The sequence below is a fragment of the Paramisgurnus dabryanus genome, chromosome 10, assembly GCF_030506205.2.
Source record: "Paramisgurnus dabryanus chromosome 10, PD_genome_1.1, whole genome shotgun sequence".
In the NCBI taxonomy this organism is placed as follows: Eukaryota; Metazoa; Chordata; class Actinopteri; order Cypriniformes; family Cobitidae; genus Paramisgurnus; species Paramisgurnus dabryanus.
The window spans coordinates 26776355-26803122 of record NC_133346.1 but is presented as its reverse complement, the minus strand read 5'-3'; the positions used below and the strand labels follow the sequence as shown (position 1 = coordinate 26803122).

Here is a 26768-nt window from a genome sequence, read left to right as displayed (position 1 = left end):
CTTATTATTTGCCCATCCGGTTTGATTTAAATTCCCCTTGTTTCCTCTGTTCTTTGCAAGTTCGTCTTTGTATGTACCTGCCCGCTAGCTTGTCTAGTTCTAGTCCTGTCGTGTCTAGTATCTGTTTCTAGTTTTATATTTTGGATCATTCACCGTGCTCTCTGCTGCCTTTGCCCCTTTAGATTCCCCGCCCCGCTGTCAGTCTCTCCCGATTGATGTGGGAACCGTCTAGCCTTTGTGTATACTCTGTCAGTGGACTCTCCGAGCGCCTATCTACAACTTGCGCTGTCCAGCCGCAGTGCGCTCTCGGGCGCGTAATTCTGCGTAAGACTCGGACTGCCGCAGTGCGCTGTCCAGCACGGACTCTGCTGAAGACTCTGACCTCATCTCTCTCTCTCTGTGCCCCGCCAGGATTTCATCTTAGTGGATTTCGGATGTGCGAGTGGACGTCCTACAGCTGTGCTGTGTTTCCCACTCTGAGCCTTTCCCGAAAAGGATTCCGTTGAGCCCTGTCTCTCCTGTGTTGTCTCCTCCTCACATTTATCACTACGAAAACTGAGTGTCTTCTATTATACATTTTCATCCACTGAGTGTCTTCTCCTATACATCTGAATAAACTCCTCTGCGCTGGGATTCTTGTGTTTGTCGTTCCTCACACTAATATGTGCAATTTAGGTAGAACTATGTATCTTTGAACTGCCAATATGTACTTTTGAAGTACTAATATGCACTTTTTGGGTACAAAGGTGTACTTTTTTGAAAGGGTACTGTCCAGTGACAACTTTTGTACTTTTATTTCTGAGAGTGTACTCATATACTATCTTTTTGATCCCATCAAGAGAGGCTTCTTGATGGGAAATGCATCATAAAAAGTCTATATATTTGGGAGATGTAAAGCATACATGTGTATTTTTTTGTGTTAGTCCATTTTTATTTTATTTTATTATTATTGTAACAGCTCAGGTTTGTTCAAGGAGCAACATGTTTGTGCAATTTCTAAAGATTTTAGTTCTGTTTTGAATAAGGGGTTGGAAATGAATGCTTTTCTTGTTTTTTGTTTTTATCCGATTCATCGATTAATCGAACAAATAATCGACAGATTATTCGATTATTAAAATAATCGTTAGTTGCAGCCCTAAACCTGAGAATCAATGGTAACTGCATTTACATGCATTTATTATAGAAACATGTCTTCAAGTGTTTGCAAATCTATAAATCGTCTTTTAAAGTCAGAATATAAACAAACAAAATGGTATAAAAAAATTGTTAGTTGCAGCCTCGTGACTAATAGTCTTGCATTGCCAAATCCCCGTTGCATCCCTCCCCTATTTTCAGCCTTGTTATTTGTCAATCTGTAGAAAATGGGCTCAAATCACTGACCGCTCAAACAGGAACAAAACCCTGACAAATATGGCCTGAGTCCAGTTCCTGCACAGTAAGTAACTGAGAGAAAAGCTAGCTGGCTTATGTCATCATATTGGACACGCTTTTTGACCTAAAGGACAGATTTCTCAGTGTCTTCACTAAGCGAGCAATAGACTGTGTGATCATTTTTGTGTGTCCTACTTTCTATCTCTGATGTTTCGTGAAGGCTGCAAGCAAATCTAGAGGCACAGACCAAAAGATGAATCCCAAACATATACACACGTTTAATGAAAGCACTGCAGAACAGAGAATTTGTCATCTAAAGGCACCTCTGTGACAAACACTTTTAAAAATATATTTCATCTCTGGTTGCATGAAAAACAACTTAAATCTGTTTGAGAAGCTTTGCACATGGTGCATCTTTTTACATATTTGAGCAAGCAGACTGATACGACATTTTACACAACCACAAAAACAAATTGGCACTGGCAAATAGGGAGAAAGGCAACTATAATCAAGACTAGGTACAAACATTTGAAAACTGAGTCCCCTAAACAAATATCATATAGGCTAACAACTTTTCAAGAGACATGCAAGAACCTCTGAAATTTGCAGTAACCAATGTATAACGACATGTTTTAATGAGCATGTTTTTATAAAACCCTTGGTGTTCAGCTCATGAAAAGAAATTATATGTGGGTGAGTGAGTAAATACCATAGGTAGTCTCATACCATAGAGAAGTCATGCCATTCGTGGGTGAGTAAATGATGAGATAATTATATTTTTAAGTAAACAATTCCCTTAAAGTTTCCATCTTAAAAGCCGCTTATAAGAAACAGTGTTAGGCTAGATTTACACAAAATCGATGTAGCAAACAGATCTGCAAAAACGACAAAAAATGCTGTATTATGCATGCCAGGCCAGTAGTTGGTGATATTGTCACTTTGTAAAGAAGAACATTAGGTGCCTGTGCACATTAGCACATTCTTCTACAAAGCGATAAATACAAACAAACAAAAGACTCTGAAACCATTAAGTAATTTTGATAAGGCAGGTTTATTACTACACAGTCCTGTAGGCTGCCATTGTTGTTATGGTTGCCAAGAGCTCACACAGGCCTGTAGACTGAACATGTATGCGCATGCACATAACCAGGGGTGCACATAACTTTTTTGGCCTGGTTCTCAAAGGAGCAACTGGAGATGTTGCTTGGTGCTCACACTATTCATAGCACTGACATCCTACATGCTGTCATCATCACTAATCTTCTGACTACTCTCTTCACATATCTCTTTGGTTTAAACATGGTAGACGATGATGCACATAAAATAAAATTTGCCTGTTATTGTTTTTGGCCATGTAACCTTTATAAATGACTACTAACTGAATTTTTAAATATGTTAAAGACAAGTAAATGGTAAGAAATAAAAAAATCTAATTATGAGCAATAACACAAATAAATACAATACAACAAACATACAAATGAAATAAACTGTGCTGTTTATGTTTTTAGGTTGGTCTGTAGTTTTCAGGTACAGTACAAAAACTAAATGAAGTAATCAAATACTACTGAATAGTCTTTACTGTGTAAACTGGATTAATCTTTATTAAAGTTACAAACGTTATTTGGTCAAGACAAGGAAATTATGATTTTCTTTGTCTGTTGTTTGATTAACATTAAAAACATCATCAGGTTTATACTCTAAAAATGGGTATACTGTCACTTTAAATGCACTGATCTGACATATTGTTATGTTTGTAATAATTATCTTAACAATTATGTACTAACAAAGTCCACAGCAGCGTTGGTACGCAAAAGCACCTTTTACAGCAGTGTCTGGTGCGCATTTTTAATTTAATCGCGCATGTGCACAAGTTATGTGCACCCCTGCACATAACGTCAGTTTTTATCAGATTTGCATTTTTTTGTTTTTTTACATGGAAATGTTAATGCCGGCGTTTTCAAAAACTTGTCCTCTGAAACAGTTTGCATTTTCAGGACCCTAAAACGCTGCTGTCGTGTCAACGAACAGCCAAAACGCATAAAAATTTCCTGTTTTTAACCTCAACTATTTAATGGTCAGTTCTCCTGATTAAGTAACATACATTGATCAACCCCTGCAGTATTTAAACCTGTCATCTTTACCAGCCCAAAAAATCAACCACTTGATAACACCAAGCACATGACCTATGATCTTGGCTAGAACAGAATTTTCATCCTACTGTAGCATCAAGCTTTACATCCTAAATATTCCTCAGCAGTTTCACCAGTCCACAGTGTGGGTATCTGCCATCCAGTGTCATGGGTTCATGCAAATGACACAATGGTTCATCTCAAGCTCACAAACCCAACAGTATTATCCAAGTGATATGTGGAAAGAGAATAAAATTGCTTTGAAGTGCCTACACACAGTTCCTAGTGACTGAATGGCATTTAAAGGGATATATTGGCCAAAAATGATATTAAACCCATGATTTACTCACCCCCAAGCCATCCGAGATGCATATGTCCATCATTTTACAGACAAACACATTTTTTGTTATGGGGTCCACCTCCTTCAAGTCCAAAAAATGTGCATTTATCCTTCCCCAAAGAAATCCAAACGGCTCCAGAATGATAAACAAAGGCCTTCTGAGGGTTATCCGTGCAGTGTCATTGTAGAAATATCCAAATTAAAACTTTATAAATGAAAATAACTAGCTTCCCATTTTAGTCTCGTCCGCATTCAAGATGAGAGTCCACAAAGTTTGTTGAGGGTTCTCTGCTGCTGCTCTGTGCCCCTGCCCTCCGCATTTGTAATACGTCACTAAGAAAAGTGCGTACATTACGCTGATACTCTCTCTTGAATACAGAGGAGTCTAAGATGGCGGCGTTACCAGAAGCTTGTTATTTTCATTTATAAAGTTTTAAATATGGATATTTCTTCAACAACACCACACGGATTACTCTTAGAAGGCCTTTGTTAATCATCCTGGAGCCGTTTGAATTTTTTGGGAAGAGGATAAATGCATATTTTTTGGACTTGAAGAAGGTGTGCTGCTGAAAAAAAGAGCATAGCATAGACCAGCATCATTCCCACGCTGGTCCATGTTGGTTTGGTGCTGGTTTTGCTGGTGCTGGTACCAGCACTAAACCAGCATGGGAATTATGATGGTCTATGCTGGTGGTCACCAGCAAACCAGCACCAAAACACAACATATGCAGGTCTTGCTGGTATGCTGTTTTTTTCAGCAGGGTGGACCCCGTAATTTTACATTCGAACAACTCAAAGATCATGGACATTTTCTTAAATAACTGAAAATGTGCTTGTCTGAAACATTATGGACATATGCATATCGGACGGCTTGGGGGTGAGTAAATTATGGGTTTAATATCATTTTTGGCCGAACTATCCCTTTAACTCTTTCCCCGCCATTGACGAGATATCTCGTCAATTAAGAGAAAACGCTTCCCCGCCAACGACGAGATTTTCCGTCTTTCCGCTATTATCCACCAGGTGGCGCCCTTCCGCAACTTTTTAAACCCGGAAGTATTGCCCTATGGCAAGCGGCTGCATGTCCGTGTCTGTCTAAAGATCGCTCTGAATGGGATCTCTATGAAAAGTCCGTCACAAAAATGGAATTATCTCTGCTTTTTGCTCAAAATATGGTGTTTTTGCAAAAACCTAACCATATTCAAAAGCTGATTACAAAAGAACCACTGAAGGTAGGATGAAACGGTTTTTTTTTGTTTGAAAGCAGAGGGTCTGTTCTTTCATTTGGTATATTGTATGTTTATATATTTAAAGAAGAACATTTTCTGGAAGGCATTAAACTTTGGTGAAAATCATGAAAAACTCTGGCGCTGGCTGGCAACTTTTTTTAAAAACTCTGGCGGTGAAAGAGTTAAAAGAAGTTTTAATTAAATGCCAGACATGTGCTATGAACAAAAACGTCTAGAAAGGACATAAAATCTACACTATAACTGTCAAAATACAACAACAAAAAAATATAACTTGTCCATCAAAGCAGGCAATCTTACCTCCACAAAGATGAAGCAAGGAATGATAGAGTAACTGCGTTGTGTATTATCGGAAGCCATTTTGCATCAGTTAGGTCAAAAGGTCCACAACTGGCAATCTAAAGGATAGGGAAGAAATAATGATAAAATTAATAATGCATTTAATAAAAATCACTTCAATAAAAGTAGATTCACTAATATAAGTGTTTGTATGAGAACCTGCTTTATTTGCTCCTGAACTGTGTGAATGACAGTTGGACAGTTGTACATTGGATGCATTGCAATTTGCTGAAAACAGAAGAACGCCAATGTTTGCATGCACGCTTTTTTTCTTATATTCATATGTTTTGGAATATATAGGAAAATATAGAACAATGTTATAAAACTTGAATTCTATAAAGCTTGAAAAGATACAACCATAATACACAGCCACTGCATGGACATTTTGGTTATGGTTTTTGGATCAATGCATGCATTGGATTAATTAACATTTCTAGCTGAAAGAAGTGTACAAAAATGTACAAAGAGTTGGACTCACTCCATCAACCAAATTTCTCTTACATTGTCCATATCATAAACACTACATACTGCCAAAAAGTGCAATAAGTGCAACAGCAGCTTAAAACATTTTAAAGAGGGAGTATTATACACAATTCACTTTTAAATTACATAAACCTCATAGAAAGAATTTTGAGCTTTAAAGCTCAAGTCAATATTAATCAAATAACTAACATTACTTAATAACAATTTTGAGTGTAACTCAAACGTGGAATTAAGTTGTCCTCAAGAAAAAATTATTTACTTACTAACTGCATTCAATTTCATTCCTTCATCAGCCTCAAAAAATTGATGCTTGGGACCCTTTCAACACTGGAACTTTTTGTTTTCTGGCAAACAACCTATGCACTTTGACAACAGGAAATGCAGATTTTCAGTTGATTATAAAAGAAGACTGCAGATGTCAAAATGATTACAGTTACTATTCCCATCAAAGTCACATAAAGAATAAGAGTGACACGTAAGACATCTTGAAGATGAGTCAGTATCAACACAAAGAACTGCACTTGTATAGTTTTGAAAGGGCAACGCTTGACTTTGTTATATAAGTGTTGTTTATCAACATACAGTTTACACATTTAAATAAAGTGCAATGTGAGCTTGCAAACAGCTAATGGTTCAACATGAGTTATATAGGTCGACCAATATGGGTTTTTTTGATGGCCAATATGAAGAAAGCAATGTGGCTATTTGCCGATATTAAAAATATAAAATTATAGTAACTGAGAAACATAATTTTGCATATTTATGTAATATTCTCTTAATAAAAAAACTTATAATGATGTAAAGATTTGAATAAGGTTAAATAAAAACTGCTTATAGATTAAGATAACATGTATAATTAATGACAAAAACAGTATTTAATTCCTTATTATTAACAAGTAAATTGCATTAAGTTAGTTTATTCAGTAAGAGTGGTTTCACTTTTTTAAATATATTATTAGACACAAATGATGTGTCTGTTCTTCTGTTTTATCTTTGTAAAGCAATACAAAAACATGACAATTACACAGCCTTAGTTATATATTTGCTTAAATAGAGGCATGTAGCTTCAGAACAGAATGAAGTCTTGTCCTCCTCACCAGTGGCGGCTGGTCACTAGGGGGCGCTGGGACGCCGCCCCCCAAAGTTGGCCAGAGAAGAAAGCTACTTTAACATGTTACAAAAAAGATAAATATATAATGCTAATTAATACAAAACAAAATCGTTTAGTGGTACTATTTCACTGTTAGTCATGTTATCATTTATTTAAATAAATAAATAATCAAAACTGAGTTCGTTTTGTGCGTGTCATGTTTGTGTGTCTGGGGCGCACCCCTAATGAGTGTCTATGTAGGTTAGTAAAAAGGGTAAAAACATGTGACCTGAGGCTGAGCTCTAATTGCTTTGTTTTGGATCCGCCCTGGGATGCAGGACTGTGCGCCCCAAACCCTCCCACTTATGTTGTAAACAAATCAGAATAGTTTTTTATGTCTTTGACCTCATGTGATTGGATCGTTTTCAGAGTCTCATAACCGTGCTGCAGATTGCCATGTAACTGCTAGATACAGTACTGATCAGTGAAAGCAAGTGAAATACCTTGAGATTAAAGAAAATATGATTTTATGCTTACAAAATCACCCTTCACAAGGCGTTCAGTTGAAGAATAAATAAAGGATTAAGGAGCTTGGACCAGATTGAGCAGCAGGAAATGATCATGGTCGAGTGGCTTTTCCAGGACTTAAGGCAAACGGAGTTGGCTAACGTTAGCTGGATGCTATGTAAGTCAAATGCCTTTTATTATTTCCCTGCTTGCTGTTTAGAGCTGCCTTTGCGTGGACATGATGCTCAGATAATCCGGTATTTTCAATGGCTTGGTCAACTTTGTTGCAACGTACCGGTCTGTGATTAGACAACTTTACTGTGTGCGTGTGTGTGCATGTGTGTTCGTGTGCGTCAGATCGCGTTCCAATTATGGAAACTGATAAATTGACTTAGAAATGTAGTTCAACTGTTTAGCTTAGATGTTTTTATAATAAACACATAGTCACAGCAAACAGAACAAAAAGAGCAGCCAGAAATGGAGAACTTCAGATCCTTGATGGAAATACAGTCAGTGAAATGCTCACTGAGGACAAAATGAGAAAAAAGTCTAACCTGTCAAGGTCTTAAACACATTTTCTTATTTCCTTCTCCTCGTTTAAATACACAAAACACACACACACACACACACACACACACACACACACACACACACACACACACACACACACACACACACACACATATGCGCATAAACAAAAAGAATTCTTGCAGAATACACTCAGGGCCCTATTTTACTATCTAAGCGCATGGTCTACAGACTTTTTACAATTAGTATTGGTGCCACAAAATCAAAATTGACCTCCACAAATAGATTTTTGCACTATTTTGCTACCTCTATCGTGTTTTCACTACCTTTGAAAAATATGAGCTAGAACGGTCCTTATAAAACGGAAAATCAGTTAAATTTGAGGTCCCACCTGGCCAACTATCATCCAGTTATTGAAGCGAAGCGGCCTCTAGAAGACAGCTCAGGTTGGTGTCATTTGACAGTTAGGACTAAAAGGCCATTCACATTATAACGATAACAAAAAAATTATTTTACAGAGAAAAGCGGATTTCACACCACAACTATAACAATAAAGATACAATGAACGATATCATTAGGATCACTTTCTGAGCTATTTTTAACTGATCATCGATAAACCATTGACAGCCAATCACATCTATTTGAACTTTAAGTGCGCAAGCATTTAAAATGACAGATGACACTGTGGAGAAGCTCATTGCTGAGGTCTAGTTATAACATTTAATTACTTCAGGTATCCAGCGCTCTTGCAGTGAAATTCATTATGTGATGCTTTTAGGGCTGCACGATTAATAGTATTTTTATCATGATAACGATATGCGTGCCCCACGATTAATTAATGGCAATCGTCGCAATTAATGTGCAAAGACCAAACACAAAGCAAACCGTCTAGAATCAAGCAATGTGTTCAGTGTTTCCCATACGTTGATTTATTCGTGGCGCACCGCCACAGAATCAGCGCTGGCCGCCACAAATAGATATTTCATGATCCCCATTTATATTTTACTGTTTAAAAAACGTCTTAATTCATTGTTGCAAGCACCCAGCGCGCCCTCCCTTTCTATGTTGCATGCAGCGCGCGCCTCTCTCTCTCTCTCTCTCTCACATGAGCGTGAAAAGGTGGCGGTGTTTCAATGTCCGTTCCTCCATATACTTTCTTTTTCGCGTAAACGTCAACAGTCACAGATTTTACTGACAAAGAAGACGGCGATGACTTGACGAAAGGTTAGCATTAGTGTTTCCCACACACACACCCGTTCTCTCCCTCTCTATAATATGATATGCCTGCACACGTGTTTTGTAGTAACTTTGTGTAACAGTTACTGTGTATTCTCTCATATTTCTGAATTTGCACCCAATTGTTTGCGCTATACGCGACAATAAAACTCGCATTTAAATAAAAAGGGGCTCATAACAAGACATTGATGAGAAGAGCAATGTAAATGTATGGTGATTTATATACCAGCTGTAAACATACACGTACGCACACCCGTCGCTATGGGCGGGCCATAGGTGGCCGGGCCCGCCCTCAAAGATGCTTGTGCCCCCCCAGTATTTAAAAAATACTGTAATTATGTTGGCTTGAGAAAGCCAACATACTGTTGTTGCACTTAAACTTATTATTATTATTATTATGTTGGCTTGAAAAAGCCAACATATTGTTATTGCTTTTAAACTTATTATGTTGGCTTGAGAAAGCCAACATACTGTTGTTGCACTTAAACTTATTATTATTATTCTTTTTCTGAGACTAAAATTTCTAACTCTAACTCGTCCTAGAGCTTTCAAGCTACAGCCATCAAACTTTGGACAGACCTTCGGTCTGATCTGACTCGAGTTGCTATATCTTTTCTAACTGATGGGACCTTCCGAATTCCTAAACGGGGCGCTGAAACACCCCAAAATTTCCATTGACTTAACATTGAGACAAACTTTGACGGGTCATAGCTGCGAGTGAGAAACTTGTAGAAACTTTTGGCTTACCACATTTAAGGAGGCTGACAGGCTGTGTAAGAGCATACCTCACAATGGGGTGTAAGCTGTACTGCTGGGGTGTAAGAGGCCCCCAAAATTTCCCATTGACTTATAATGGGGCAGGAAACATGCCCATAAAAGGGAATAAAAGCGTCCCAGATGGTATATCTTCACTTTAGAGTGTCTTAGAGACATGGGGGTGGGCTCATTTTACTCAAGCATCCAATCAGTCTCTTAGGATCACCCCAGAGCTATTAAGCCACGCCCCTAGCAACAATTTTGGGTACCCTAGCAACATCTCCCATAGACTACCATTATAAAAAGCCCAGATGGATATCTTTGCACCAGAGTGTCAAAGAGACATAGGGGTGGGCTCATTTTACTCAGGCATCCAATCAGTCTCTTAGGATTCTTATTGAGGTATTAAGCCACGCCCCTAGCAACAAAATATGAAGACCCTAGCAACATAATAAACAAAGCCTTATATCTCTGGATCTGAACATTGTAGAGACACAGGGGTTGGACCGTTTTACTTGTGGCTTGAAGTGTGATCATTATGGGATGCCAATTTTCTCCCTAGCAACCAAACTTAGTACCCTAGCAACGGAATAAACAAAGCCTCATATCGCTGCATCAGAACATTGTAGAGACACGGGGGTTGGACCGTTTTACTTGTGGCTTGAAGTGTGATCATTATGGGATGCCAATTTTCTCCCTAGCAACCAAACTTAGTACCCTAGTAACGGAATAAACAAAGCCTTATATCTCCGCATCAGAACATTGTAGAGACACGGGGGTTGGACCGTTTTACTTGTGGCTTGAAGGGTGATCATTATGGGATGCCAATTTTCTCCCTAGCAACCAAACTTAGTACCCTAGCAACGCAATAAATGTTAGCTTCATGCTAGCTTCCTGCTAATCATGCTAGCTTCATGCTAGCTTCATGCTAATCATGCTAACATCATGCTAGCTTCCTGCTAATCATGCTAGCTTCATAATAGCTTCATGCTAATCATGGTAACATCATGCTAGCTTCATGCTAATCATGCTAACTTCATGCTAGCTTCATGCTAATCATGCTAACTTCATGCTAGCTTCATGCTAATCATGCTAACATCATGCTAGCTTCATGCTAATCATGCTAGCATCATGCTAGCTTCATGCTAATCATGCTAGCATCATGCTAGCTTCATGTTAATCATGCTAGCATCATGCTAGCTTCATGCTAATCATGCTAACATCAAGCTAGCTTCATGCTAATCATGCTAGCATCATGCTAGCTTCATGCAAATCATGCTAGCATCATGCTAGCTTCATGCTAATCATGCTAACATCATGCTAGCTTCATGCTAATCATGCTAGCATCATGCTAGCTTCATGCTAATCATGCTAACTTCATGCTAATCATGCTAGCATCATGCTAGCTTCATGCTAATCATTCTAGCAACAAGCTAGCTTCATGCTAATCATGCTAGCATCATGCTAGCTTCATGCTAATCATGCTAACATCATGCTAGCTTCATGGTAAATCATGCTACCTTCATACTTAAACATACTAACAGCCAGATAGCCTACTAAACTAAACTTATGTCAAACCGTTTTAAACGTTCAGGCTACGCTTTCTCAAGCCAACATAAAGTTTGTCTTCAAACTTTACTATCTAGTTATTATTATTCTTTTTCTGAGACCAAAATTACGAACACTAACTCGTCCTAGAGCTTTCAAGCTACATGCACCAAATTTTCCACGGACCTTCAGACTGGTCTGACGGAGTGTGCTATATCTTTTCTAACAGATGGGACCTTCCGAATTCCTAAACGGGGGGCTCGAACACCCCAAAATTTCCATTGACTTAACATTGAGAGAAACTTTGACGAGTCATAGCTGTGAGTGAGAAACTTGTAGAAACTTGTGGCTTACCACATTTAAGGAGGCTGACAGGCTCTGTAAGAACATACATCACAATGGGGTGTAAGCTATACCCCTGGGGTGTAAGAGGCCCCCAAAATTTCCCATTGACTTATAATGGGGCAGGAAACATGCCCATATAAGGGAATGAAAGCGTCCCAGATGGAATATCTTTACTTTAGAGTGTCGTAGAGACGTGGGGGTGGGCTCATCTTACTCAGTCATCCAATCAGTCTCTTAGGATCGCCCCAGAGCTATTAAGCCACGCCCCTAGCAACAATTTTGGGTACCCTAGCAACATCTCCCATAGACTACCATTATAAAAAGCCCAGATGGATATCTTTGCACCAGAGTGTCATAGAGACATAGGGGTGGGCTCATTTTACTCAGGCATCCAATCAGTCTTAATAGGATTCTTATTGAGGTATTAAACCACGCCCCTAGCAACCAATTATGAGCACCCTAGCAACATAACAAACAAAGCCTTATATCTCTGGATCTGAACATCATAGAGACATGGGGGTTGGGTCTTTGGGTCATGTTAGCTTCATGCTAGCTTAATGCTAAGTCATACTAGCTTCATGCTAGTTTCATGCTAGCTTTATGCTAATTTCACAATATATCTTGCTAACTTCATGCTAAATCATGTTAGCTTCATGTTAAATCTTGTTAGCTTCAGGCTAAATAGTGTTAGCTTCATGCTAATCATGTTAGCATCATGTTAATCATGCTAGCTTCATGTTAAATCATGCTAGCTTCATGCTAATCATGTTAACATCATGTTAGCTTCATGTTAATCATGTTAGCCTCATGCTAGCTTCATGCTAATCATGCTAGCCTCATGCTAGCTTCATGCTAATCATGCTAAAATCATGCTAACATCATGCTAACTTCATGCTAAACATGCTAATATCATGCTAGCTTCATGCTAGCTTCGTGCTAATCATGCTAACATCATGCTAGCTTCGTGCTAATCATGCTAGCATCATGCAAGCTTCATGCTAACCATGCTAGCATCATTCTAGCTTCATGTTAATCATGTTAGCATCATGCTAGCTTCATGCTAATCATGCTACCATCATGCTAGCTTCATGTTAATCATGCTAGCATCATGCTAGCTTCATGCTAATCATGCTAGCATCATGCTAGCTTCATGCTTATCATGCTGGCATCATGTTAGCTTCATGCTAATCATGTTAGCTTCATGTTAATCATGCTAACATCATGCTAGCTTCATGTTAATCATGCTAACATCATGCTAGCTTCATGCTAATCATGCAAGCATCATGCTAGCTTCATGCTAATCATGCTAGCATCATGCTAGCTTCTTGCTAATCATGCTAGCTTCATGCTAATCATACTAGTATCATGCTTGCTTCATGCTAATCATGCTAGCATCATGCTAGCTTCATGTTAATCATGCTAGCATCATGCTAGCTTCATGCTAATCATGTTAACATCATGCTAATCATGCTACCATCATGCTAGCTTCATGCTAATCATGCTAGCATCATGCTAGCTTCATGCTAATCATGCTAGCATCATGCTAGCTTCATGCTAATCATGCTAACATCTTGCTAGCTTCATGCTAATCATGCTAGCTTCATGCTAATCATGCTAGCATCATGCTAGCTTCATGCTAATCATGCTAGCATCATGCTAGCTTCATGCTAATCATGCTAGCATCATGTTAGCTTCATGCTAGTCATGCTAGCATCATGCTAGCATCATGCTAATCATGCTAGCATCATGCCAGCTTCATGCTTATCATGTTAGCATCATGTTAAATCATGTTACCTTCATACTTAAACATTCTAACAGCCAGATAGCCTACTAAACTAAACTTCTGTCAAACCGTTTTAAACGTTCAAGCTACGCTTTTTCAAGCCAACATAAAGTTTGTCTTCAAACTTTAATATCTAGTTATTATTATTCTTTTTCTTCTGAGACTAAAATTTCTAACTCTAACTCGTCCTAGAGCTTTCAAGCTACAGCCATCAAACTTTGGACATACCTTCGGTCTGATCTGACTCGAGTTGCTATATCTTTTCTAACTGATGGGACCTTCCGAATTCCTAAACGGGGCGCTGAAACACCCCAAAATTTCCATTGACTTAACATTGAGACAAACTTTGACAGGTCATAGCTGCGAGTGAGAAACTTGTAGAAACTTGTGGCTTACCACATTTAAGGAGGCTGACAGGCTGTGTAAGAACATACCTCACAATGGGGTGTAAGCTGTACCCCTGGGGTGTAAGGGGCCCCCAAAATTTCCCATTGACTTATAATGGGGCAGGAAACATGCCCATAAAAGGGAATAAAAGCGTCCCAGATGGAATATCTTCACTTTAGAGTGTCTTAGAGACATGGGGGTGGGCTAATTTTACTCAAGCATCCAATCAGTCTCTTAGGATCACCCCAGAGCTATTAAGCCACGCCCCTAGCAACAATTTTGGGTACCCTAGCAACATCTCCCATAGACTACCATTATAAAAAGCCCAGATGGATATCTTTGCACCAGAGTGACATAGAGACATAGGGGTGGGCTCATTTTACTCAGGCATCCAATCAGTCTCTTGGGATTCTTATTGAGGTATTAAGCCACGCCCCTAGCAACAAAATATGAAGACCCTAGCAACATAATAAACAAAGCCTTATATCTCTGGATCTGAACATCGTAGAGACACAGAGGTTGGACCGTTTTACTTGTGGCTTGAAGTGTAATCATTATGGGATACCAATTTTCTCCCTAGCAACCAAACTTAGTACCCTAGCAACGGAATAAACAAAGCCTTATATCTCCGCTTCAGAACATCATAGAGACACAGGGGTTGGACCGTTTTACTTCTGGCTTGAAGTGTGATCATTATGGGATGCCAATTTTCTCCCTAGCAACCAAACGTAGTACCCTAGCAACGGAATAAACAAAGCCTTATATCTCCGCATCAGAACATTGTAGAGACACGGGGGTTGGACCGTTTTACTTGTGGCTTGAAGTGTGATCATTATGGGATGCCAATTTTCTCCCTAGCAACCAAACTTAGTACCCTAGCAACGGAATAAACAAAGCCTTATATCTCCGCATCAGAACATTGTAGAGCCAGGGGTGTTGGACCGTTTTACTTGTGGCTTGAAGGGTGATCATTATGGGATGCCAATTTTCTCCCTAGCAACCAAACTTAGTACCCTAGCAACACAATAAATGTTAGCTTCATGCTAGCTTCCTGCTAATCATGCTAGCTTCATGCTAGCTTCATGCTAATCATGCTAGCTTCATGCTAATCATGCTAGCTTCATGCTAGCTTCATGCTAATCATGCTAGCATCAAGCTAACTTCATGCTAATCATGCTAACATCATGCTAGCTTCATGCTAATCATGCTAACATCATGCTAGCTTCATGCTAGCTTCATGTTAATCATGCTAACTTCATGCTAGCTTCATGCTAGCTTCATGCTAATTATGCTAGCATCATGCTAGCTTCATGCTAATCATACTAGCTTCATGCTAATCATGCTAACATCATGCTAGCTTCATGCTAACATCATGCTAGCTTCATGCTAGCTTCATGCTAGCTTCATGCTAATCATGCTAGCATCATGCTAATCATGCTAACATCATGCTAGCTTCAGGCTAATCATGCTACCATCATGTTAGCTTCATGCTAATCATGCTAACTTCATGCTAGCTTCATGCTAATCATGCTAGCATCATGCTAGCTTCATGCTAATCATGCTAACTTCATGCTAGCTTCATGTTAGCTTCATGCTAATCATGCTAGCATCATGCTAGCTTCATGCTAATCATACTAGCTTCATGCTAATCATGCTAACATCATGCTAGCTTCATGCTAATCATGCTAGCTTCATGCTAATCATGCTAGCTTCATGCTAATCATGTTAGCATCATGCTAATCATGCTAACATCATGCTAATCATGCTAGCATCATGCTAGCTTCATGCTAGTCATGCTAGCATCATGCTAATCATGCTAGCATCATGCTAGCTTCATGCTAATCATGCTAGCATCATGCTAGCTTTATGCTAATCATGCTATCATCATGCTAGCTTTATGCTAATCATGCTATCATCATGCTAGCCTCATGTTAAATTATGCTAGCTTCATGCTAGCTTCATGCTAAATCATGTTCGCTTCATGTTAAATCATGCTAGCTTTATTTTAAATCATGATAGCTTCATGCTAAGTTGTCAAACTCTACTCTCAGACTAGGCTTTCTCAAGCCAACATAAAGTTTGTTCCGACGAACTTTTCTATCTAGTTTTAAATTATCATAGTTGCTATTTTGTGTTGCATTAATGTTGTATTCTTTATAATTAAAACATTGAAAATATAAAAAACAATGGTGTGATTTTGTTTGATTGATGGGAATCTAGCTACACTTCAACAGCCTATCACGAGGCTACGTACGACACGTACGTGACGTAGCCTACGTCAGTGTAGCCGCTCAACAGTTACCGCACTTTTTTCAACTGGATGAGTTTTCGCTTAGCTATACTGCTTTAAGATGGATATTATCCGCAAATGGTTGAAAAGCCCACCAACAGTCTCCTCTGCCAAAATTGAAAAGACATTGACGCCTGATGTTGGAGAAGACGACGACACTGGACGACAGCCTGAGCCCGATGCCAGCTCTGTGGAGCCCAACCCCGTGCCTTACAGACTACTACATTCAGAAGATATGGACTTGTTCACTGCGGTGATTCAGCTTGCTTTTGAAAAGGACCTCACTCACAAGTTTAATTCCGAGTGGACACTTTATTAATGAGGAGGTTCTGCTCGGAGAAACGCCGCCTGCCGCTATACTGACAGGATGGAAGGGAGAGACGACGACAGCGCTGCCTCTACTCAAGTACCGTAGGTTAAAAGTCTGCGTGCGTGCGTGCGTGTGTGTGAATGTGTGTGTGCGCACGTGTCTCATGGCAATGCATATCCCTCTGTTGACTGCTTTAAAATGCAATGTTTGAGAGATGTCTCTGGTGTTACATGTAATATGTTGTATAGATTTATGGATATTCATAAAATTGCTTCTATATGTAATGTGGTGTAGGCTATAGGCTATCTGGTCATATTGCTGATGGTTATGTTTAACGTGTTGATTACGTGCTGCGCGAATAGAGTATATATTATTATAAGTATACGTATTGTAGGCTAATAATAAGTGTGCCCCCCTTAAGACTGAGGTCTGGCGACGGGTCTGCACGTACGTTTCGTAATTTCCTGTTATTTTGCGGGTTTCTTTCAAATATAAAAGCGCTTAAGCATTTACTTGTATTCTAGGCGAAAAAAACAAGTCAGTGGCAAGTCAGTTCCTGAATAACACGACACAAACTTTAAAAAGTCAAATTCACTTCTCAGAGGCACAGAAGTGTTCCTGAAACTGACGTTCTCCCCAAACTGAAATTAAACACAGTGTTTCGAGTTTTTCTCGTCTGTGTCATGTTGATATCAAGAAGCAACGTGCACATGACGACGAGAGAGGTGACCTGCTGCGCAATCGAGTTACCCCTCCCACTTCTGAATGTTTAAAGAGTAACTAAACCCCTGGTCAGAGCCTGACTCCGCCCACTGGCAATATTTGAAAAATGCAAGAAAAGTGGGAAGATCCCAACGGAGATTTAGGGGACGAACTAAGCTCGTACCAAGTGTGTGGTGAGATCGTAACAAGGGCGTGGTGAGCTTGAACCTGCTTACGTCACGAGTCATTTTTTGGACCCAACATCCAATAGGAAAATTCAACTGCAGTAGCCACCGTTCAACCTAAAGAGGACAGCACTCAGACGTTTTTACACCATATATTGTAGTATTGAAACACTTTATATCCAAATGTCAAAAAAGTTACTAAAATCAATGAACAGCACTAATAAAGCATCATTTTTACAGATCATTAACTAAAAAAAGTTGGTTTAGGGTTTAGTTACTCTTTAACTGAGATATCTAATCCCGTCCGAATTGACCATCAATATTACAGACGTCCTGTGGTAAAATTACATTACGCCATCTACATTCAACCGTAAAACTAATCCCATCCGAATAGGGCTATAGTCTGCTCATTTTATGTCTGACAACAGAACTGATAATATGTAAATAATAGCAATCAGTTGTGTTAAAATGCAATATAACGTGACAGATCAAAAAGTAGAAGTGAAACATATTTCAGGTGCCAACACTCGATCAAACCGGATCAAACGCAAACACGTGATGACGTCACATATATGCTAATTAGAGTGTGACGTCATCACCGCCACAAGTCTCTCAAAATCCTGTGGGAAACACTGTGTTTGTTATGGGCGGAGTCAGAGTAAACAAAGTGTTTCTTCGCAAGCGCAGTCTGTGTTATGGTAGACATACGTTAGCATCACGAGATTTACAGTCATTCACCTTGAACGAACATAATGGCAGAGCAACAAGAAGAAAGTGCAGAAATATGTATGTTTAATTCCCAAAAAGGGTCATATAGGCCTACTCCATTGTTTGGATATTTCGGATTTGGGAAAGTGATGTTGATCAGGTAAGTTACGAGTCTTGTGCAAACTGTGCTCCTGTTCCGTCCAAACGTGAAATATCAAGGGTTTCAAAAGCTGAAGACACAAGCCGCAACCATAAAAAAAATTCCAGACATCCACGACACAGACATCAATAATGGATCGCATATCATGTAAGTTAGCCAAGGATATGTGTCCAATAAGCACCGTGAGCAGCAAGGGGTTTAAAAAAAATATTGCCACATAATAGGCATAGTATAGACATTTTTTTATTCAAAAATGTGTTTTTTATTTCAGTTTTATTCTAATTTGATATAAATATATATTAGAGCCCTGCATTTCAGCCTTTTTACGCCCCTTGGGGTCGGGTTTCGGACCAATTTTAACATCACAGGCCACTGGATTTTTTAGGCTTCTCCACCTTTTTATATTTTAATTTAATTAAAAGAAACGTTGAGACATTGATAAATTGACTATCGCACGAGTCCACTATACGCACAGTTTAACTGTTGGATACATGAATAGCCATGTTCTATGGTAAAGCCATGTATTTTAATTGATGCATAACGAAAGTGTAAGGTAAGGCAACCAGCATGTTTATTTCATTTCATGTTTATTTCGTTTTGTTTTGATTAATTATTTTTCTGCACCCCGCCGCGACTGCGAGCAACAGAGCAGCCTCCCTCCGCTTTTTTAAAAATAGTGTGTTGATAATAAACATTTAAACTAACATTGTTATATGCTAAAAATATATATTTTATATAGATGTTATTGTAGGCAAGTGAAGTGTTAATTTGAGAGGCTCATTTGATCAAACATGTCATCAACATGACGTTAGCTGTCGGCCGCTAACCTCTTGGTCATTATAAAAAACCTTAATTTAACAAACAAAAAAGGCTCTAAAATAAATAAAAGATCATATATAATAAAATATATTTTATAATTTTGACAGTTAAAACTGAACTGCTTTAATTGCTGCAATAGTAGTACAGCTGTAAGGAATCTGTGTAAGGAGTTATTTTTGTTATTTCTGCGGATTTCTTTTGCAAAATCTATACGGAATTTTGCGGAATTATTTTAAATGTTTTAAAAAGATCTAAGAGAATGGGAGCTGTGGATATGACAAAACAATAAAATATTTTATAATATAGGTCTATAAAATGTATATAATATTATATACATGGCTGTAAAGTGTAATAAAAATACTGAAGTAAATAAGAGTTCTTCACTAAAAGAATTATCGTATTTTTAATCGTGATCAAAAGTTTAAGCAAAACAATCGTGATCATAATTTTTATCATGCAGCCCTAGATGCTTTTTATTGACTACGCCAAAAGGTAAGATATTAGATACACAAACTACTAGATTCACTAGTACGCAATCGTGGCTTGTTGAGGACATCTGCTGGTTATACCCACTGTGTAAATGCAACAAGAACAGCATACTTGCATTTATTGACACATGAACAATTACAAGCGTTTTTGGTAAAGGAAATATGCAATATTAGTTAATGCCATTAAAGGTAAATGATTTGCGTGAGTAGTACTGTCCCTCATGAGCGAATTAACATAGTTATTGTTATCGTTCGGTGGTGTGGACGCTAATATAGTTAACATTATAATTATCGTTATAATGTAAACAGACCCTAAATGAAGCCTTTGCTTCATAAGTCAATACTTCAGAAATTCAACTACCAATATGAATTCCCAGGCAAAAACTACATCTCAGAAACTGCTGTCCAGAAATTAAACAGCACCTAGACATCATTTAAAGGGACGCCAGGCAACGTTTTCGTGCTAATTAATCATCTTCGTAAGTTGGTATATGGTTAAATGAATCATTACATTGCGAATGAATGACTCTCTCGCCCGACCCTACTGCCTGTAGGAAGAATAGCTGAAATAAAGAGAAGGCTCCAAGTCAGATACAGACCTCCCATTCTTGCTTTTCGCTTGTAAGTAACACTTTCTCTGTAACAACTGACATGTGGACAAGTGTCAGTAAGACTAATTTTGTGAGTTTAACAGTAAATTTTCTAAGCACGGACTGGACTCATTGCTTTGAAGTGTTCATGCTCAAAACCAGAGTTTGAATTGGGGGGGGGGGTTCTTCCATTAAAAGCTTGGAAGAGCAAGGACATTTACTAAAATAACTCTAAATGTGTTCGTCTGAAAGATAATGGACATATATCTTGGATTGATTGAAGGTGAGTACATCATGGGGTAATTTTGATATTTGGCTGGAGTATTGCTTTAATTACACAATGATTCTTCTAAATCAATGTGCGATATTCATTTTTACTTCATACCTTTCAGGTGTTCTAGTCGTGATATTGCAGTGGGCCTTCTAGCCATCTCTTCTTAGATAACCTCGCCAGCCCTGCATCCTACCCGCCTGACCACATATTAGTTACCCATTACTCACCCATCCCCCCGGCGGATATGCTGCCACAAAAAAAACTTAAGTCTGGAAAACACTGTATGATCAATGTAAATTAGCCTTAGCAGAGCAACCAACTAACCAGGTTTAACACTTTTATGGGTAACTTCATGTTTTGGTAACAGAAAGCACCACATAAGGTTGTTCTGCTCATAAGTATATATAGCGCATGTGAATAGAAATAACCATGCATTTGCCTTGCAGCAGTAATGTGCTTCTCAATCTAGGCTCCTCTTGGAAGATCTCGACCAAGTACAAGCCATTTCTTTAGCCTGTCTAGTCTAATTACTTCCTGAAGTGCTGCACCAATGCTTAACTTACTTTGATTTAAGACCAGTCAGTGAAAACAGTGATTCATGATTCCATTAGCTCTAGTAAATAAATCCACATCGCTGTAGGTCCAACACAAAGGTCTTGACAACACTTGCCATTTGCTTGCTGCTTCTGCCGTGGGAGTAGCTGCCCTGCAGGAGAGATATTTACATATTGTGTTTTTATCCCTTCCTTCCTGTTATCATCATTTACTCACAGCATGCATCCCTCACTAGAAATAGTCAAACCGTAAACAACTTTCAAAGCACCAGAGAACTCTTTCCTGAAGGAACCACAAATTGCTTTGACCAGATGGCAACTATAACTTCCATCTGGGAACAGGAGTAAAGAAATGAACATCTGTAATAGAGCAATTGATATGTCTGATAAAAGAAATGATGTTCCATGCGTCATGATTGTGTTATTCTGCTTATTTCAGAACTTATCTACATTTCATCAACTTAAAAGTACCATCAACTGTGTGGAAAAACATCCAATCGCCTCTATCTTTTTAAAATCTGCTCTCAGATGAATTGCAAGTATGTAAATTACCATAAAACACTAAATGAAAGCAATACAGCCCACACTGATACAAGCCTCCCGTGAACACAAAAAGAAAATAATAGATAAAATATATTCATTAAAGATATCAGTTCCCTGATGCTAAACAGAAGACTCAAAACTTTTTCATAGAAGCCCAATATTAAATGTATTAAAGGAATATGCTAGTTCACCCAGAAATGAACATTCTGAATTATTTCGAAAACTTGGAATATACTGAAAATTACATGATTGTCAAGTATTTCCATACTTGAAATGTGACCTCTGCATTTAACCACTGTTTGAATTGGGGAGAGGGGGCTGGGGTGGTCCAGGACCTCCTATAAGCATAGAGGGACCCCCTATAAAGCACAAAAACATAAATTAGAATGGCCCCCGTATTTATTAAATATTATTTATTTTAACCTGGTCGACGGTAAGGTTCAACACTTATTATATTTAGTTATTATCTTTAGGAATCTTTCACATTAGTAATCTCCTATTTGAAAATAAAATATTTTTATTAAAAAAACTCAAATAAAACTTAATTTTGAAGAAACTATGACAGAAAAATGAACACACTAGATTTTTGATGAATTAAATGTTTTTAACAGAAACCTCTAACAGGAATATCTGCACAAAACGCAAGACTTACACTAAGTTATGTACTGGACAAAAAGTTTAACTCCCGTTGTGTATGGGCACTGTAACAGTGAGCTTTAAAACATGTCCAGTCAAAGCACAAGCTCTATGAAGCTTTTACTAGAGTTGGGTCCGAGTCCACCTTTGTCGAGTACGAGTCAAGACCAAGTCCTTAAACATCAAGTCCGAGTCCAAGTCAGAGTCCAAAAGGGTCCCAGTTGGACTCAAGTCCGAGTTCTTAAAGGCAGAGTCCAGAAAGTAATTAAATTGAAAAAGATAAAAAATTTGTATTGTAAATTGTTACTTTCTATTAATACTTTAACCTTTCAACCCATTAAACCAATGGCAAAATAAAAATGTAATAAAAATACCTCTATTGCATCTTGTCATTGCCATTGAACATTTTTATGTCAACTAGTTTCCTATCAAAACTGATTAAAAAAAAGAAAGGGATATAAAAGTATCTTCTTTTTACCAGATGTCTTGCAAATAAATTCTCTATGATTTTCGTAAGCAAAACAAATTATCGCTTACTTTCAGGACATTGTGCTAGCCACGCATTGATGTATGTGATGTGTGTGTTTGTCTGCATGTATGATGCGACTGGCTGTTGCCTGCCAGTGTGTTGCAGTAAAATTGCAGTAAAATAACAGGAGGGGAGACACTGGTCCCGTACACACTGCATAGTAATTCGGTTGTCACTTCACCTTTTACTGCTTAATCCTGTTCTGTACACACACTCTTCAGTAATTTACGGGACTCACAACCGTATTCTACAACCGAATTAACTCCCGCAAAATGCAGTAGTGACAATCGCATTTACAGAAACTCTGCTTAGTGTGTACATAACCGAACTGATCAACTAGTAGTTAATCAAGTGTTTAAACATGCATCATAAACATCACAGATCTCTCTTCTGAAAAAACTAATTCCTAAAAGGGGAAAAAGTCTTCTGTATGTGCGGTTCAGAAAATGACAGAGGCACGAGGTTTGCTGACTAGTGTTGCCTAATCTTGCACTAAAAAACATTGAACAAGAAAAATCCAATAATAAACCGAAATAAATCTAAATGCTTTACTTCAAAGATCAAAATATTGGGACCGGCACCCTCACACTTTATTAACACCAAAAACTTGATCGCTTCATGAGCCAAAAGCCATAAACAGTTAAGCGGCAAAACGGTTTTTACGTACAAAAAGACGAGGACCTGGCAACACTGCAAGACCGGGCGCTGTGAAGCAGCCTCACATAAAAAGAACCGTACAATACACAACGCCAGGACGGTGGTTTATTGCAAAACACAATGCTGTTAGATTATTTTGGTCAAAGCTGTGAGTGATAAGCACACGAGATGACAGAACGTTGCTATGGTTATTTCTGTGTCAATCATCACATTTTCGGGAGTGAGTCTTGTTCCGTACAGACATGAAACGAACATTTAGGGGATTCACTCCCGCATTTGTCACTCCCGAAAGTTTGCAGTGTGTACGAGACAGAGACATTAATTAATGTCTCATCTCAAGTTTATGCTGGTTTTATTGTTGCACATGACGCAAACTCAGCTGTACTCTGGATATTTTCCGAGTCCAAAATGTCCAAGTTCATGTCAAGTCCGAGTACAAATTCACCCGAGTGCGTGACAAGTCCGAGTTCATTCAATATTGGACTCGAGTCCGAGTCCAAGTTCGAGTACCCCAACTCTTGCTTTTACAGCTTTAAGTCTTTTGCTATCATTTTAGCGATTAGCTGTGTCATGTCATCCTCTTACCTGTTCTCAGTCAAGATGTAACATTAATTCTTGTATGGCTCTCTGGTATCTCTTGACATTTGATGTTTAAATATGAGATAATATGAAGGAACTTGTGACAGCACTGCACATTTTGCAACTGACTGTATTTTCGTCTTACTAAAGTAAATGCAAAAATTACTGCATCCTTTTGAAACCATAGTGCCTCAGTGTTGTGAGGCTTCACAGCGTTGCGTGGATCAGAGGGGTTGCCGCGGCAGCCGGCGCGAGTGGGCATAGGAAGATTTTGAATCATACATGGTACTGATGTCAGCTTATGTGGACGTCAAACATGCACCCAGTCTTTACTACCTCAAGTGCTTGTAATGCTAACCAGATATCCAAATGCCGCCATAACAAAAAATAAAAAAATATATACAGCCACAGTCATCGTTTTCATGATCGATCGTCAATGCCACGTTAGAGCACTTGGTCAATTACTCGTGCCCATCTCTAATTAATACACAAATTTATATTAGGAAAGTTTACCATTTGTTTCAAAAGCTTGCAAATGTTAACATTCAAGTGATTTTTATCATTTAACCAATTTTAAGGCACTACACTGAGCAGCTTTCTGTACGGACAGACGCACATGCGGTTGAATGTGTCTGGTCCAGCTCCAGTCAAATGGGATCATCTCTATGCCTTTCAAAGATCAGAACCCTTAATGTGTAGACTATAGAAAGAATTGTGCTGATGTGTCTCATACTGTAAAAAATTAAAAATTTAATTAAATACATTTGGTAAATAAAGCACTGAAAACAACGTAACGTTTTTATGTGGAGCAACTGTTTATGCTGCGCTTTTTGGAATTCGCCCTCCATCTGTGTGCAAGCACATTTAAGTGCACTCAAAAGTGCACACAAAGAGAGATGCATTTCAAAAAGCAAGCGAACATAAAATCTTTTTGTTCTTGACAAGGCACATACAAACAAAATGATCTCCACAGTATACTTTTTCTAATAAAAACAAGAAGTCTGTGCTTATCTTAAAGAGACAGTAGCCTCAATTAACCTACTTAAGCCTGTGTCATTAAAGGGTCCATGATCTCTGAAAGCCAATGTTGACATTTAAAATCACCTAAACAAACATTCCCCTACCCCAATAGATTCTGGATCTTCATTTGATAGACCCGCCCCATACATACGCAACCCAGGCAACGATGATGTTAGTAGACACGCCCCTTACTGCTGATTGGCTACAAGTGTGTTTTGGTAGAACTCCCTTCTCCAAAGTGTTTTTCAAAAATTACGTACCCCACCTTTAATTGTAATCAAACAACCCAAGACAAAGATAAAATCATGTTTGTAGCTATAAAAAAATAATAATAATAATAATTTAATTTATTCAATAAAGTCGAATTTGATGCGATTTCTGTACCTAATGCTAATTTTAGACCTTTATTAATGTGCAACTTTTTTCCTTTTTATAAATGTTTGTAATTTCTTTATTTGTTTTTAGATTTTCCCCACCCCTTTATTTGCTGGTCCGATCCGTGCCTCAAAAACCATAATGTGATCCAAACCGTGAGTTTTGTGATTTATCACACCCCTAACCATTACCATAATTCGAACACTGCATTACACCCATATCAGTGAGTAGTGAACACATGCACTGCAAGTCCTAAACAGACACACACCCGGAGCAGTAGACAGCTATTACTGCAGCAATTGGGGGGAACGTGCCTTGCTCAAGGGTACCCCAGTCGCAACCTGCCAGTCGTGAGACTCGAAAAGTCGACCTTTAAGTTACAAGCCCGACTCTCTAATGATTAGGACATGACTGCCCCGTTATAGCTGATAAGACTGCCTGAAATTTTTTCCCTTTTGTCAGGGCAAACAGAAATGAAAATAGACATGCCTCTGGATGGTGAAACACTTAACAAGAGGGGATTCCCCATCATTAAGCTATTAAGCCAACATCATTTTCACACATGGATTGGCCACCACAGAGTCTTGGGACCCCATTGAGAATGTTTGGGACATGATGATCTCATTGAAAAATATTACATTTATGGACTAAAATAAAAGTATTTGATAAAGTTTATCGAAACAATCCAAATAATACATGATGTATTAAAAAATATAGTGAATCAAATATTATCAAATATTAAAGTGTGCAATTTTTTTGTAGGGCACTGCCCTGCACAAGAGAAGGCAAACAATCATTAACTATTTTGTAATATGTCCAAATTGAAAACAAATTTCAATACTGTAACGGTTATGTTACATTATTACATAACGCTCCGGAATGCTTGATTTTGTTAGGCCATAAAAACATTCTGAGGTTTGTAATAGAGTGCCGCAGGGATGATGACGTATTTTTGTAGGCTATATTCATGGTAGTGCTACACAATTAATTGGAAAAAAAATTTGAATTACAATTATGGGTGAAACAATTACATAATCGGCAAAGCCTCAGGTACAGTGGTCCATTTGTGCTCATTTCTGTGCGTTTTGGCAGTATGTTTGGGTACCAAATACAATCAGCGATTTTAAAATGTATAAACTGATGTGTCCTTTAACCAGGGCTTGACATTAACTTTTTGAGGAACTTGTCCTTCAGACAAGTACATTTATGTTTCACTTGTCCATGCACAAAAGTCATAGCCTAGAAATCTAGACGCACCCT

At 38.4% G+C, this 26768-nt stretch overlaps 1 protein-coding gene across 1 annotated transcript in view; it reads right to left on the bottom strand.

The window, feature by feature from the left end:
• Positions 1-26768, bottom strand: part of plppr1 (phospholipid phosphatase related 1) — a 118863-nt gene that overhangs the window by 56092 nt on the left and 36003 nt on the right. Inside the window, exon 2 of the mRNA XM_065240584.2 lies at positions 5388-5485. Coding sequence (XP_065096656.1) covers positions 5388-5447 — 60 coding nt within the window. The 5' untranslated portion in view covers positions 5448-5485. The remainder of the gene's footprint in view (positions 1-5387; positions 5486-26768) is intronic.